General features: G+C 44.8%; 1 protein-coding gene across 2 annotated transcripts in view; it reads left to right on the forward strand.

The window, feature by feature from the left end:
- The window catches only part of LOC129813741 (DNA-directed RNA polymerase II subunit RPB1-like), a 36,430-nt gene extending 21,936 nt beyond the window's left edge, over positions 1–14,494 (forward strand). Inside the window, exon 4 of one of the 2 annotated variants that reach the window (XR_008753190.1) lies at positions 10,233–14,494. Coding sequence is in view for 1 of the 2 variants with exons in the window: in XM_055866220.1 (XP_055722195.1) it covers positions 226–1,488 (1,263 nt within the window). In the remaining variant the exon portion in view is untranslated. Of the gene's footprint in view, positions 1–198; positions 1,641–10,232 lie in introns of those variants that run through there. The other variant, XM_055866220.1, reaches the window with a different exon arrangement.
- Positions 14,495–15,207: the final 713 nt, after the last annotated feature.

A 15,207-nucleotide genomic window follows, 5' to 3' on the forward strand; every position in this document is an offset into this window, starting at 1 on the left:
AGATATTACATCACGAGTGACACTGACAGTGAAACTGTTATGAATTTATTTTCCTGTTTCAGAAATTGGAAACTGATTCAGAAACTTCCTCAGTTGAAAACTGAATTGACCCCAACCCTGCAATACAAGGTGCCCCACACAGACACTGACACCATCTGTGCTGTTCTTGTCCTTTCTCCATTGCCTGGGATTCTGGAGGTCCAGACAGTCCAGGTGGAGAGCTGAATGCAGCTGGCCCTGTGTGAGCAGCACTACCCCCCTGCTATGGACCACCGCAGACCCCCTCTCACCACCAGAGCTAACCAAAACCACTCCCCCACTACGGACCACCACAGACCCCCTCTCACCACCAGAGCTAACCAAAACCACTCCCCCACTACGGACCACCACAGACCCCCTCTCACCACCAGAGCTAACCAGAACCACTCCCCCACTACGGACCACCACAGACCCCCTCTCACCACCAGAGCTAACCAGAACCACTCCCCCACTACGGACCACCACAGACTCCCTCTCACCACCAGAGCTAACCAGAACCACTCCTCCACCACAGACCACAACAGACCCCCTCTCACCACAAGAGCTAACCAGAACCACTCCCCCACTACGGACCACTACAGACCCTCTCTCACCACAAGAGCTAACCAGAACCACTCCCCCACTACGGACCACCACAGACCCCCTCTCACCACCAGAGCTAACCAGAACCACTCCCCCACTACAGACCACAACAGACCCCCTCTCACCACAAGAGCTAACCAGAACCACTCCCCCACTACGGACCACCACAGACCCCCTCTCACCACCAGAGCTAACCAGAACCACTCCCCCACTACGTACCACCACAGACCCCCTCTCACCACAAGAGCTAACCAGAACCACTCCCCCACTACGGACCACCACAGACCCCCTCTCACCACCAGAGCTAACCAGAACCACTCCCCCACTACAGACCACAACAGACCCCCTCTCACCACCAGAGCTAACCAGAACCACTCCCCCACTACGGACCACCACAGACCCCCTCTCACCACCAGAGCTAACCAGAACCACTCCCCCACTACAGACCACAACAGACCCCCTCTCACCACCAGAGCTAACCAGAACCACTCCCCCACTACTGACCACAACAGACCCCCTCTCACCACCAGAGCTAACCAGAACCACTCCCCCACTACAGACCACAACAGACCCCCTTTCACCACCAGAGCTAACCAGAACCACTCCCCCACTACAGACCACCACAGACCCCCTCTCACCACCAGAGCTAACCAGAACCACTCCCCCACTACAGACCACAACAGACCCCCTCTCACCACCAGAGCTAACCAGAACCACTCCCCCACTACGGACCACCACAGACTCCCTCCCTCCACCTTCACCACTCCCAGCAGCAGAGCCCGGGTCCTGGTACTGTTTATTAAGGAGACAGCTGCCCAGCTCATGCCTGAACCTAGAGACATCATCGATGTGTACCCACCATGGTGAGAGGGCACCAGTCTGCAGTAGTTACTGTATTGATAATGCACAGCTATGGTGTCATGTTATAATTTTAATGGCACGGGAAATGCCAGCGTCATTATGTCATCTATCACCGAGCACGTATCCTCCTCATGCAGTAAAGCTATGGTCATATCTCACGTTGAACCCAGTTTCTATGTTTTTATGTAGGCCTACCAGTACTTTTCTGTTTTAAAATGTGTTGTAACGGGAAGCACTATTCGGCTAGTGAGAGGCCCAAAAACCCTCTGGTGCGGTGCAGTAGTGTTATACACACAGAGTAATTGGGGGGTGTGAGGTTGTTTTGGAACAGGAGAAAGGCAGAGGCTGGTTCCAGCTGTTGAGGGTTTACTTTGGGAGTCCAGCGGTCAGCTCTGGAATATCCAGGCTGGGGCCTGGCCTGGCGGAAGCCCAGGGGCCTACTGTCAGCTCTGGAATATCCAGGCTGGGGCCTGGCCTGGCGGAAGCCCAGGGGCCTACTGTCAGCTCTGGAATATCCAGGCTGGGGACTGGCCTGGCGGAAGCCCAGGGGCCGACTCTAAGCTCTGACGTCACCAGCTGCTCCAGGGAATGATGCTTCACATTCCTCTTCCTGGCAGTAGAGTAGTTAGGTCATTTCCAGCAAGCCGGCCTGGGAAAAAACACACTGGGATTATTTTCTGGAGCGTTTGGGAACAATGTGGAAGAAGCCAAAAGGACTGGATTAAAAACACATGCTGCTCTGCTGCACACACACACGAATGTACGCACATGCACACACACACACACACACACACACACACACACACACACACACACACACACACACACACACACACACACACACACACACACACACACACACACACACACACTGTGTAATGTATCATTGATTTAGAATTATTAGTATTAGAGCAGTTTTATTTTCACCAGCAGTAGAGAACAGTAGTCTCCCGCTGACTGTTATTGAAAGCAAAATAATTTCAGCATTTATAAACAAATTCATTTATTTGTTTGAATGCTCTTTCTACTCATTGTCCTTGCCATTGTCCTATTTTGTAAATTAAAATATAGGCCTACAAATTTTCATGAAATACCCCCCAACTTTACTCAAAATATCCTATTGGCTGATTGCAGACAGATATAGAGATTTTTAGAACGTCCAAAAGGGGAAAACGCACGTAATTCATAGAATCCTCGATGCTGGTTCAATTTATTTTTCTTATCTACCAGCTTCCTCTGTGACATGTGAATGGTTCCCACCCCCATACTCCTTCACTGATTGGGCCCCTCCATCCGCCTAGCCGCCTACCACTCCTTGTGAAACAGTGGAGCGGAAATACCTGCCAGCATTATTCACCTTTGCTCTGACGACAGCAGCCACTCCTTAACCTAACTACCTGTCTGATGACACATGTACTAGTTCCCAACAGTCACCTGCACTGTGCAGGGTAACACTTCCTGGACTGTTGTTCCTCCAAGAAAGCCTTTATCACTGATAGTTGAGAGATTTAGGTACAGATTCAATTTACAATATGGAGTCTTTGAAACCTTGATACTGACACTGATTGAGTGTGATGACACTGATTGAGTGCACCCCATATACCCTTTATATTAAGAGGGTTTATTAACATTGAGAAACCTTAGGCTAAACTATAACTAAAACATTGCACGTGTGTAGCTAGAGTGTGTGCTGCACTCGTTCACTTCTGGCCAACATCTCAAACATAAGTCTATTCTTGATCATTTCCTGATGATTCGACACAACAGAAATGTACACCTTTTGAATAGCAGATAACATATTATTATTTTTTTAGTGAACTCGATTACATGAAATTGCTCATTTGTTATATTGACAGCAACTGTAACCTACATTTTTATGAAGTGTGATTAATTATCCTGCCTCCTCTATCATATCACCAGTCAGAGGCAGGCTGGAACATGTAGGCCTAGCTGGATCCACAGAGCCTGTGGTTGTCTCTGAGTCAACTATAAGCCATGTTGTTATTACCTGTGCCACATAAAAAAAAAATATTGAGTCAGAACATTGCCTTATCCACATAATAGAGAGGATGCGATCTAAATAAGATTGCTTGTTTTTAAAGGCTGGATATTTCTTGGTAATATTGACGTTCAGGAAAGCTTAAAGTGAATCTCCTCTATGAGCTGTAATGCTTGACTGTTGATTTAAAAAAAGTTTTATTCTCTCAGTATTTTATTAATATGAGCACCTATGGTGCATTTGGAAAGTATTCAGACCATGTAACGCTCGTCGTTAGGTGGAAGAGAGGAGGACCAAATCGCAGCGTGGTACGTTTCCATATTTATTGGAACACTTATAAACACGAACAAAACGATAAACAGAATGAAACCAACAACGCTACAGACCTGAACATGAGAACCTAGTGAAAACAAAGAACGCAATGAACAGGAACAATCACCCACAAACAAACAGTGAACACAGCCTACCTAAATATGGTTCCCAATCAGAGACAACGTAAAACACCTGCCTCTGATTGAGAACCATATCAGGCCAATCAGACACACCTAAACCAATGAAACACAAAACATAGAATATACCCACCCAGCTCACGTCCTGACCAACTAAACAAAGACTTAACAAAGGAAATAAGGTCAGGAACGTGACAGACCCCTTGACCTTTTCCACATTTTGTTACGTTATAGCCTTATCCTAAAATTGATTCAATTAGTTGTTTTCCTCATCAATCTACACACAAACCCCCATAACGACAAAGTGAACACAGGTTTTTAGAAATGTTGGCAAATGTATTAAACAATAAAAACAGAAATACCTTATTTACATAAGTATTCAGACCCTTTGCTATGAGACTCGAAATTGAGCTCAGATGCATCCTGTTTCCATTGATCACCCTTGAGATGTTTCTACAACTTGATTGGAGTCCACCTGTGGTAAATTAAATTGATTGGACATGATTTGGAAAGGCACACACCTGTCTATATAAGGTGTCAGAGCAAAAACCAAGCCATGAGGTCGAAGGAATTGTCCGTAGAGCTCCGAGACAGGATAGTGTCGATTGTGTCTAAAAAATGTCTGCAGCATTGAAGATCCCCAAGAACACAGTGGCCTCCATCATTCTTAAATGGGAGCCGTTTGGAACCCCCAAGACTCTTCCTAGAGCTGGCCGCCCGGCCAAACTGACAGAGCTCCAGTGTTCCTCTGTGGAGATTGGAGAACCTTCCAGATGGACAACCATTTACATTTTTTTAAGTCATTTTAAGTCATTAACCATCTCTGCAGAACTCCACCAATCAGGCTTTTATGGTAGAGTGGCCAGATGAAAGCCACTCTTCAGTAAAAGGCACATGACAGCCAGCTTGGAGTTTGCCAAACGGCACCTAAAGGACTCTCAGACCATGAGAAACAATATTCTCTGATCTGATAAAACCAAGATTGAACTCTTTGGCCTGAATGCCATGTGTCACGTCTGGAGGAAACCTGGCACCATCCCTATGGTGAAGCATGGTGGTGGCAGCATCATGCCGTGGGAATGTTTTTCAGCGGCAGGGACTAGGAGACTAGTCAGGATCGAGGGAAAGATGAACAGAGCAAAGCACAGAGCGATCCTTGATGAAAACCTGCTCCAGAGTACTCAGGACCTCAGGTTCACCTTCCAACTGGACAACTAAGCACACAGCCAAGACAACGCAGGAGTGGCTTCAGGACGAGTCTCTGAATGTCCTTGAGTGGCCCAGACAGAGCCCGGACTTGAACCCGATCAAACATCTCTGGAGAGACCTGAAAATAGCTGTGCAGCGAGGCTCCCCATCCAAACTTCCCAAATACTTGTGTGCCAAGCTTGTAGCGTCATACCCAAGAAGAGTCGAGGCTGTAATCGCTGCCAAAGGTGCTTCAAAAAAGCATGAGTAAAGGGTCTGAATACTTATGTAAATGTAACATTTCAATTGTTTATTTTTATACATTTGCTAAATCTCGAATAACTTGTTTTTGCGCAATATCAACCCAGAGCATATTGGACTGCTTTTCTCTACCACATCACCGGATTCCTGCCGCAAGCTCTGGACCATTCCACCGGATCATCGCAGCTAGCTAGCCTCATCCGAGTGGCTATTGCTGGCTAACGCCTGTCCCGAAGCAAGCACCAGTTAGTCTTGAGCTAGCCTCGAGCTAGGCCCATCTCCCGGCTAGCCGAAGAGGTTTACCAGCTAATTCTTGGGCTACAATACCTCTTTGGCCAATTGGCCTGGACCCTTTATTGCTGACACGGAGCCCCGCCGATCCATCATGACTGGTCTGCCAGTGAAATCGTTCGAGGTGGTTTCAACAAGCTTTTCCGTTGCGATGTCGCCGAAGACCCATCTGCTAGCCCCGGCCCACTAGCTTTCTGAATAGCTGTGTCTCCCGCTGGCCTAGCATAGTAGCGACTACCAAACGGCTCCCCGACTCACCTATTGCTGCTCATTGGACCCTATGATCACTCGGGCTACACATGTCTCTCCCTAATGTCAATATGCCTTGTCTACTGCTGTTTCGGTTAGTTATTATTGTTTTATTTCACTGTAGAGCCCCCAGCCCCGCTCAACATGCCTTAGATAGCTCTTTTGTCCCACCCCCACACATACATGCGGAGACCACACCTGGCTTAACTGGTGCCTCCAGAGACACAATCTCTCTCATCGTCACTCAATGCCTAGGCCGCCACTGTACTCACTACCTACTATACCCTTGTCTGTACATTATGCCCTGAATCTATTCTACCACACCCAGAAATCTGCTTATTTTATTTTCTGTTCCCAACGCACTAGACGACCAGTTCTTATAGCCTTTAGCCGTACCCTTATCCTACTCCTCCTCTGTTCCTCTGGTGATGTAGAGGTTACCCCAGGCCCTGTAGCCCCAGCACTACCCAGACGCTCTCATTTGTTGAATTCTGTAACTGTAAATGCCTTGATTTCATGCATGTTAACATCAGAAGCCTCCTCCCTAAGTTTGTTTTATTCACTGCTTTAGCACACTCCGCCAACCCTGATGTTCTAGCAGTGTCTGAATCCTGGCTTAGGAAGGCCACCAAATATTCTGACATTTCCATCCCCAACTACAACATTTTCCAACAAGATAGAACTGCCAAAGGGGGCGGAGATCTTCTGTCATACTATCCAGGTCTGTGTCCAAACAGTTCGAGCTTCTACTTTTAAAAATCCACCTTTCCAGAAATAAGTCTCTCACCATTGCCGCTTGTTATAGACCCCCCTCAGACCCCAGCTGTGCCCTGGACACCATGTGTAAATTGATTGCCCCCCATCTATCTTCAGAGTTCGTACTGTTAGGTGACCTAAACTGGGATATGCTTAACACCGCGGCCATCCTACAATCTAAGCTAGATGCCCTCAATCTCACACAAATTATCAAAGAACCTACCAGGTACAACCCTAAATCCGTAAACATGGGTGTCCTCATAGATATCATCCTGAACAACTTCCCCTCTAAATACGCCTTTGCTGTCTTCAACCAGGATCTCAGCGATCACTGCCTCATTGCCTGCGTCCGTAATGGGTCCACGGTCAAACGACCACCCCTCATCACTGTCAAATGCTCCCTAAAGCACTTCAGCGAGCAGGCCTTTCTAATCGACCTGGCCCGGGTATCCTGGAAGGATATTGACCTCATCCCGTCCGTAGAGGATGTCTGGTTGCTCTTTAAAAAGTGCTTTCCTCACCATCTTAAATAAGCATGCCCCATTCAAAAAATGTAGAACTAAGAACAGATATAGCCCCTGGTTCACCCTAGACTTGACTGCCCTTGACCAGCACAAAATAATCATGTGGCGTACTGCATTAGCATCGAATAGCCCCCGCGATATGCAACTTTTCAGGGAAGTCAGGAACCAATATACACAGTCAGTTAAGAAAGCTAAGGTAGCTTTTTCAAACAGAAATTTGCATCCTGTAGCACTAATTCCAAAAGGTTTTGGAACACTATAAAGTCCATGGAGAATAAGAGCACCTCCTCTCAGCTGTCTACTGCACTGAGGCTAGGAAACACTGTCACCACCGATAAATCTACGATAATCGAGAATTTCAATAAGCATTTTTCTACAGCTGGCCATGATTTCTACCTGGCTACCCGTACCCCAGCCAACAACTCTGCACCCCCCGCAGCAACTTGCCCAAGCACCCCCCGCTTCTCCTTCACCCAAATCCAGATAACTGATGTTTTGAAAGAGCTGCAAAATCTGGATCCCTACAAATCAGCTGGGCTAGACAATCTGGACCCTCTCTTTCTAAAATTATCTGCCAAAATTGTTGCCACCCCTATTACTAGCCTGTTCAACCCTTCTTTTGTATCGTCTGAGATCCCCAAAGATTGGAAAGCTGCCACGGTCATCCACCTCTTCAAAGGGGAGACACTCTAGACTCAAACTGTTATAGACCTATATCCATCCTGCCCTTCCTTTCTAATATCTTCGAAAGCCAAGTCAACAAACAGATCACCAACCATTTTGAATCCCACCGTACCTTCTCCACTATGCAATCTGGTTTCCGAGCTGGTCATCGACATCTTCATCGACCTGGCCAAGGCTTTCGACTCTGTCAATCACCGCATTCTTATCGGCAGACTCAATAGCCTTGGTTTCTCTAATGACTGCCGCCCCTGGTTCACTAACTACTTCTCAGATAGAGTTCAGTTTGTCAAATCGGAGGGCCTGTTGTCCGGACCTCTGGCAGTCTCTATGGGGGTGCCACAGGGTTCAATTCTCGGGCCGACTCTTTTCTCTGTATATATCAATGATGTCGCTCTTGCTGCTGGTGATTCTCTGATCCACCTCTACGCAGACAACACCATTCTGTATACATCTGGCCCTTCTTTGGACACTGTGTTAACAAACCTCCAAACGAGCTTCAGTGCCATACAACACTCCTTCCGTGGCCTCCAACTGCTCTTAAATGCTAGTAAAAATAAATGCATGCTCTTCAACAGATTGCTGCCCGCACAGGCCGCTCGACTAGCATCACTACTCTGGACGGTTCTGACTTAGAATATGTGGACAACTATAAATACCTAGGTGTCTGGCTAGACTGTAAACTCTCCTTCCAGACTCACATTAAACATCTCCAATCCAAAATTAAATCTAGAATCGACTTCCTATTTCGCAACGAAACCTCCTTCACTCATGCTGCCAAAGATACCCTCGTAAAACTGACTATCCTACCGATCCTTGACTTTGGCGATGTCATTTACAAAATGACCTCCAACACTCTACTCAGCAAATTGGATGCAGTCTATCACAGTGTCATCCGTTATGCCACCAAAGCCCCATATAGTACCCACCACTGCGACCTGTATGCTCTCGTTGGCTGACCCTCGCAACATATTCGTCGCCAAACCCACTGGCTCCAGGTCATCTATAACTCTTTGCTAAGTAAAGCCCCGCCTTATCTCAGCTCACTGGTCACCATAGCAACACCCACTCATAGCACACGCTCCAGCAGGTATATTTCACTGGTCATCCCCAAAGCCAACACCCCCTTTGTTCGCCTTTCCTTACAGTTCTCTGCTGCCAATGACTGTAACGAATTGCAAAAATCACTGAAGCTGGAGACTTATATCACCCTCACTGACTTTAAGCATCAGCTTTCAGAGCAGCTTACCGATCACTGTACCTGTACACAGCAAATCTGTAAATAGCACATCCAACTACCTCATCCCCATATTGTTATTTTAATTGTTTTGCTCTTTTGCATCCCACTATCTCTACTTGCACATCATCATCTGCACATCTATCACTCCAGTGTTAATGGTAAATTGTAATTATTTTGCCATTATTTTGACCTATTTATTGCCTTACCTCCCTAATCTTACTACATTTGCACACACTGTATATCGATTTTTCTATTGTGTTATTGACTGTACGTTTGTTTATCCCATGTGTAACTCTGTGTTGTTGTTTTTGTCACACTGCTTTGCTTTATCTTGCCCAGGTCGCAGTTGTAAATGAGAACTTGTTCTCAACTGGCCTACCTGGTTAAATAAAAGTTAAATAAATAATACATTTTTAAAAATGGGGTATTGTGTGTAGATTGATAAGGGGAAAACATTTTTTTAATCAATTTTAGGATAAGGCTCTAACGTAACAAAAAGTGGAAAAAGTCAAGGGGTCTGAGTACTTTCCGAATGCACTGTAGGCTATTATTCAGAATTTGAATTGAGCGTGTTATCAAAAGAACAGCGAAACAAAGAACCAGGGCTCGACTTTCTCTGACTGAGAGTTTTGGATCGTACTGTGAAGTACGTTTGGTCGGGCTTTTGCTTTTCACACTATTCTCAGCAGCCCGTGTCTGAATTCACTGTTCTGGAAAATAAAAAGGCACCTTTGTATACAGTGAAAGATTCCGAACTTATCAGTTCAGTTGTATTTTTCCATGGAGCATGAGGGCATTTAACCTACCTGAACCTGCTACGTGCCTGGGGGAGGGTGTTTAGAGAGTGAGGAGACAAATGGAGGTGGAGGTGGCTGCCTTCTTATCAATCTATCTACATTTGATATCATACATCTTCATCAGGCTTCCTGCCTCTGCCTGCAATCTTATGCAAGAACAGAACTCCCCTCGTCCCCTCTATACAATTTTTCAACCCTTTCCACACCCCTTAAAACCTCAATATTGCTTATCTACCTTAAATTCCTTCTGTAGTTTTATGTCAGTTTGGAATTATGTTCTGTATTTCAAACAGATCCCCCCTCCACTCTTTGCAGTCAAAGTCTCATGATCGAGGGTGAACCCAATACCATTATTCTCAAAACACACTTCAGCCAGAAGGTCTACTCTGACACCAAACAAGCCAGCATATCCCTCACCAGGGCCTTGATCCTGGTAGAGAGAGATGCATCCCATACTGTCTGACCAGGTCGTTTGGCAAGCTGGAGATCAACAAGAACTCACCAGAGGGAGACAGCACGGTCAACCAGGTAGGTTGGGTTTCATTACATTTACTGGCAGATATCTGACCTTGGATGGACAATAAAGTTCTATTCAGTTCTATTCTTTTCTATTCTATTGCTGTGAACCTAGGTTTGATTTATCATATCATTTTGATGGTCTGCCCTGCACTTTACAAAGCGTGGGGTGTGACTCCCTCCTGGAGGCCATAGAGGGGCCAGGCTAGGTTGGTGCAGATGGTAGTCCAGAGGGTTTATGTTACCCCTGACAGATCCCGCTCCATAAAGGCAAAAGCAGGTAGAGTATAGACGTCACATCTTATCTTGTTGTACAAAACTCATCCAGCTCTTTTTAATGGTCTTTCGAGACGGATTTGAACCAACGATCTCCCATTCGCTCTTTTCTTCTTTTTTTGAGATCTGGTGCTCTTGTTACTGAAGCCCAAACTGTGTGTTACTCATGTAGGCCATGTACTTCCTCCTCTGAATTTGATTGAATTTAACTGTATAATATCGTTTTGCTTTTTGATTACATGCAAAGTTTATGCCCTCAATTAGGGTTGCAAAGGGTCGGAACCTTCCGGAAGTTAAGCCCGGGAACTTTGCTTAAATTCATCAAAATTTTGCTTACAACAGTGAACCTTTTTTGTGGGATACACAAGGCAATTCTAGGTCTTGTGGCATATTTTGGTTAAACTATCCCCAATTCAATGGAATTGCAACCCTCTGCATGCACAGTGCATTGTTCCATTACATGTACAGTACACTCTTCCATCACATGTACAGCTGCTTCTCAAGATCTTGCACACTAATGAGATGCTATTGAGCCAACACTACTACACTGTCTGAGCCAAGGACTACCTGCTTTCTGGTAAATTTTGATTACAAAACTGGGTGGGGTGAATATATTTTATATGACATACATGATTTTTTGTTAACTAGTAAATAGTAGCCAACATCAAAGTGTGTTTAAATAATTTCTAACTTGTTAACAATTTCTGCTAGTTTGTTTTTGCTATCATGTGGGTTTTAGCTTGCTTGAGCCTGCTACCTGAGGAGTGTTAATTGTTTCCATACATTTTGTAACATGGGAGTCGGGAAGCAAGTTCAGGGAGTGAATAATTTAATCAATAAATGAAGCATAATACAAAACAAGAAACACAAACAACGCACAGACAAGAAACACAAACAGAAACGCCTGGGGAAGGAACCAAAGGGGGTGACATATAAAGGGCAGGTAATCAAGGAGGCGATGGAGTCCAGGTGAGTGTCATTATGCACAGATGCGTGTAACGATGGTGACAGGTGTGCGCCATAACGAGCAACCTGGTGACCTAGAGGCTGGAGAGGGAGTAGACGTGACACGTTTAATTTTAAAACATTTATCTTACAAAGGAGTTGTTTAATCTAACTGCTTAACTATTTATCTGTACATGGAATTGTATTTGTACTCATTTTTTCTCATCTTTACAGGAAAATACCACGGGCACTATCTGATGTGTAGAGACATTTCACTGCAGCTAATGTAGAATGAAAAGCTGTGTACATTTGCAAATACTGAACCAAATCATATGTGAAGAATGCAACAAAGATGCAGAATCATCTGGCCAAGTGCATAAAATTCCCTCAGCGCTCACAACAAGCAACCTCTGACAAAAGTCCCTCTACTTATATTCGAGGTGAAAATGATGAATCAGACACCTTATCGATAGCAACAGCTCATGGTCCTCCTGGAATCAGAAGTTTTTTTGACTCAATGGAGGAACGTAGTTAGAGAAATGCTGATGAATGTCTTGCTCGAGCTGTGTATGCAACTGGTTCACCTCTGATGCTCACAGGCAATGTGTATTGGAAGAAATATCTGAATGTTCTTTGCCCTGCATATACCGCTCCAACCAGACATGGTTTATCTACTAATTTGCTGGATGCAAAGTTCATCAGAGTTCAAGTGAAGATCAAGCAAAATAGAGAAAGCAGACTGTATTGCAATCATCTCTGATGGGTGGTCGAATGTCCATGGGCAAGGAATAATTAACTACATCATCTCCACCCCACAACCAGTATTCTACAAGAGCACAGACACAAGGGACAACAGACACACCGGTCTCTACATTGCAGATGAGCTGAAGGCAGTCATCAATGACCTTGGACCACAGAAGATATTTGCACTGGTGACAGACAATGCTGTGAACATGAAGGCTGCTTGGTCTAAAGTGAAGGAGTCCTACCCTCACATCACACCCATTGGCTGTGCTGCTCAGGCGTTGAATCTGCTCCTCAATGACATCATGGCACTGAAAACAATGGATACACTCTACAAGAGAGCCAAGGAAATGGTTAGGGATGTGACGTGTCATCAAGTTACAGCAGCAATCTACCTCACCAAGCAAAGTGAGAAGAATAAGAGCACCACATTGAAGCTGCCCAGCAACAACCGTTGGGGTGGTGTTGTCATCATGTTTGACAGTCTCCTGGAGGGGAAGGAGTCTCTCCAAGAAATGTCCATATCACAGTCTGCCGATATGGACAGCCCCATCAAGCGGATCCTCCAGGATGGGAGAGAGTGGTAAGCAGCCTGAAACTCCTGAAACCTATACTGCCCTACTAAACATTAACTAATTTTCGACCAAAATAGCAGTTACTGCCTTTTTGCTTGGTAGGGCAGTATAGCATTAGCCATTGCACGGATTGAGGGAGACAATGCCATCCTGTCTGATGTTCAGACTCTGCTTGCAGATGTAGATGTTTTGGGAGATGCGATGGATCATTGGGGATCATTCAATATTCCCTTTCTTTTGTTGTTCAGTGAAATCCTCCCATGTGAAGAGTCAACTCATTTAATTAAAGTTCAATTTGTAATTTTTTTATTTTTTTTTATTTATATTGGAAGGATTTAATCATTTGCAATTATGTCCACTTATGATAAGGTAAAAGGTTTATGTTTCTGTCTCCATATGATATGGTAAATATATCCCATGCAAAAAACATCTACATTTAAATGGTATTAATATGAATTTGCATATATTCCCGTTAATTCCCATATATTCCCGTTAATTCCTACGGAAAGTTTCCACCTCTGAATATTCCCCAAAATGTGCAACCCTACCCTCAATGATTATTTTCGCCAGCAAGTTTCTCTGCCTCTTCTCTGACATTTGCCTTGGCTCTCCTTGGTGGCAACATGTGCCCCAGTTAAGTTTCTAGCTTTTGTTAACTGAGAAGACCCCCGCCACAGAGGGCTCTCTCTGTCTCCACTCCAGCCAAATGGCATTACTTGACAAAGGACACAAACATTTCTAATTTAATCCAGCCCTGCTGTGCTGTGAGTCGTGTTCCACCAGGCCAATTCTCTGGAACTCAAAACAGCATGCTGTGTTGTGGAGCTTTAGGGAGGGTCCTGTTGGGGCCTGGCTGAGCTGCAGCATCCCAGCAAGTTTGAGGGAGGGGATTCCCAGTATTGCCCACTCTAACCTTTGATTAAATGGCAGCCTACATGAAACCAATTTCCATGTATTGATTTTTATAATGCTTTATTGTTAATGTTTTATATATTTGTTTTCACACCAAATACAAGCGAACAACAACTTATAGATGCATACACACGACTACTTCTCATCTGCCCAGACCCGCAGGCTCACACCCCCATCCCTAGTGCCTGCATTATTGTTTACCACATCGTCTGAAACTGCACCATTTTGTTTCTCTTCCTAGTCCAAGCACTTTCAATATTTAAGTAATAAATAATTTGATTTTCCATTGTGTTAATGATGGCGGATTGATTGATTTCCACATTTTATTACACTTTTTTTCAAGATGAGTGATGAGAAGAGAATCGTCTAACACATCGGCTACCTCATTTAATGTCGTTGTTCAGAGAGCAATGGGTATTTGCTTTAGGGGATAGCTTTTTATTTGATTTTATTTTAGGCAGGCTTGACAGTTGCCTGAATATGGATCCTGGACTGGAGCTCAAAATGGAAGGGATGGGCGTTAAAAGTACTAGTTGTAGTTCACTTTTTTATCCCACAATGGGAAATGGCTTGCAGCAGTTTTAAAACAGACAAACATAAAAACCATACATCTACAGTATATATATATATATATATATATATATATATATATATATATATATATATATATATATATATATATATATATATATATATATATATATATATACACACACACACAAATTGCACTGGAAGGAATAAAGTGCTGGGATGTGAGTGCATGGCTTCTGCCATTTGCAGTATTATGTTTGTTTAGGAGTCATATTGTTGAATCGATACCATGCTTTATTACTTTTAGTACTCCCGGTGACTTTAAAGTCTTGTCGTGTTGGTTAATGAACACACAAGCACACTTCAGCCAAACCCTGGCCTGCCTGCCTTACGCATGCATGTAGTATATGACCTTTTGTTCCCTTCCCTGGCCCTCCCCTGGCCTGTTGTTTTTGTTCTATCCTGCTGCTGAAAAGTACGACTGTGGTTTTTGGGGCGGGGTGTCTGTGTGTCTGTGCGTTGGGAACGCAGTGAGGCACACGTGAGGACTGGAGTGGTGTGTTAGGGTATAAGGAAGGGGAGAGTCCCGGTCAGCTGACTAAGCTGTCACCTGACCGGCAGTAGTAATTTGACACCTCTGCTCCTGCCATGCTGCTACCGCTGATAAACACAGGAAACACACACAGGCACATGCACGCACACATTGGAACACAATGCACAGGCACTCACTAGTCCACAACCAGATTGAGCTGGCTCAGGTGGGGGGGTCAAGAATATGGGATATGGCATTG

This window comes from Salvelinus fontinalis, chromosome 17 (genome assembly GCF_029448725.1).
Source record: "Salvelinus fontinalis isolate EN_2023a chromosome 17, ASM2944872v1, whole genome shotgun sequence".
Taxonomy (NCBI): domain Eukaryota; kingdom Metazoa; phylum Chordata; class Actinopteri; order Salmoniformes; family Salmonidae; genus Salvelinus; species Salvelinus fontinalis.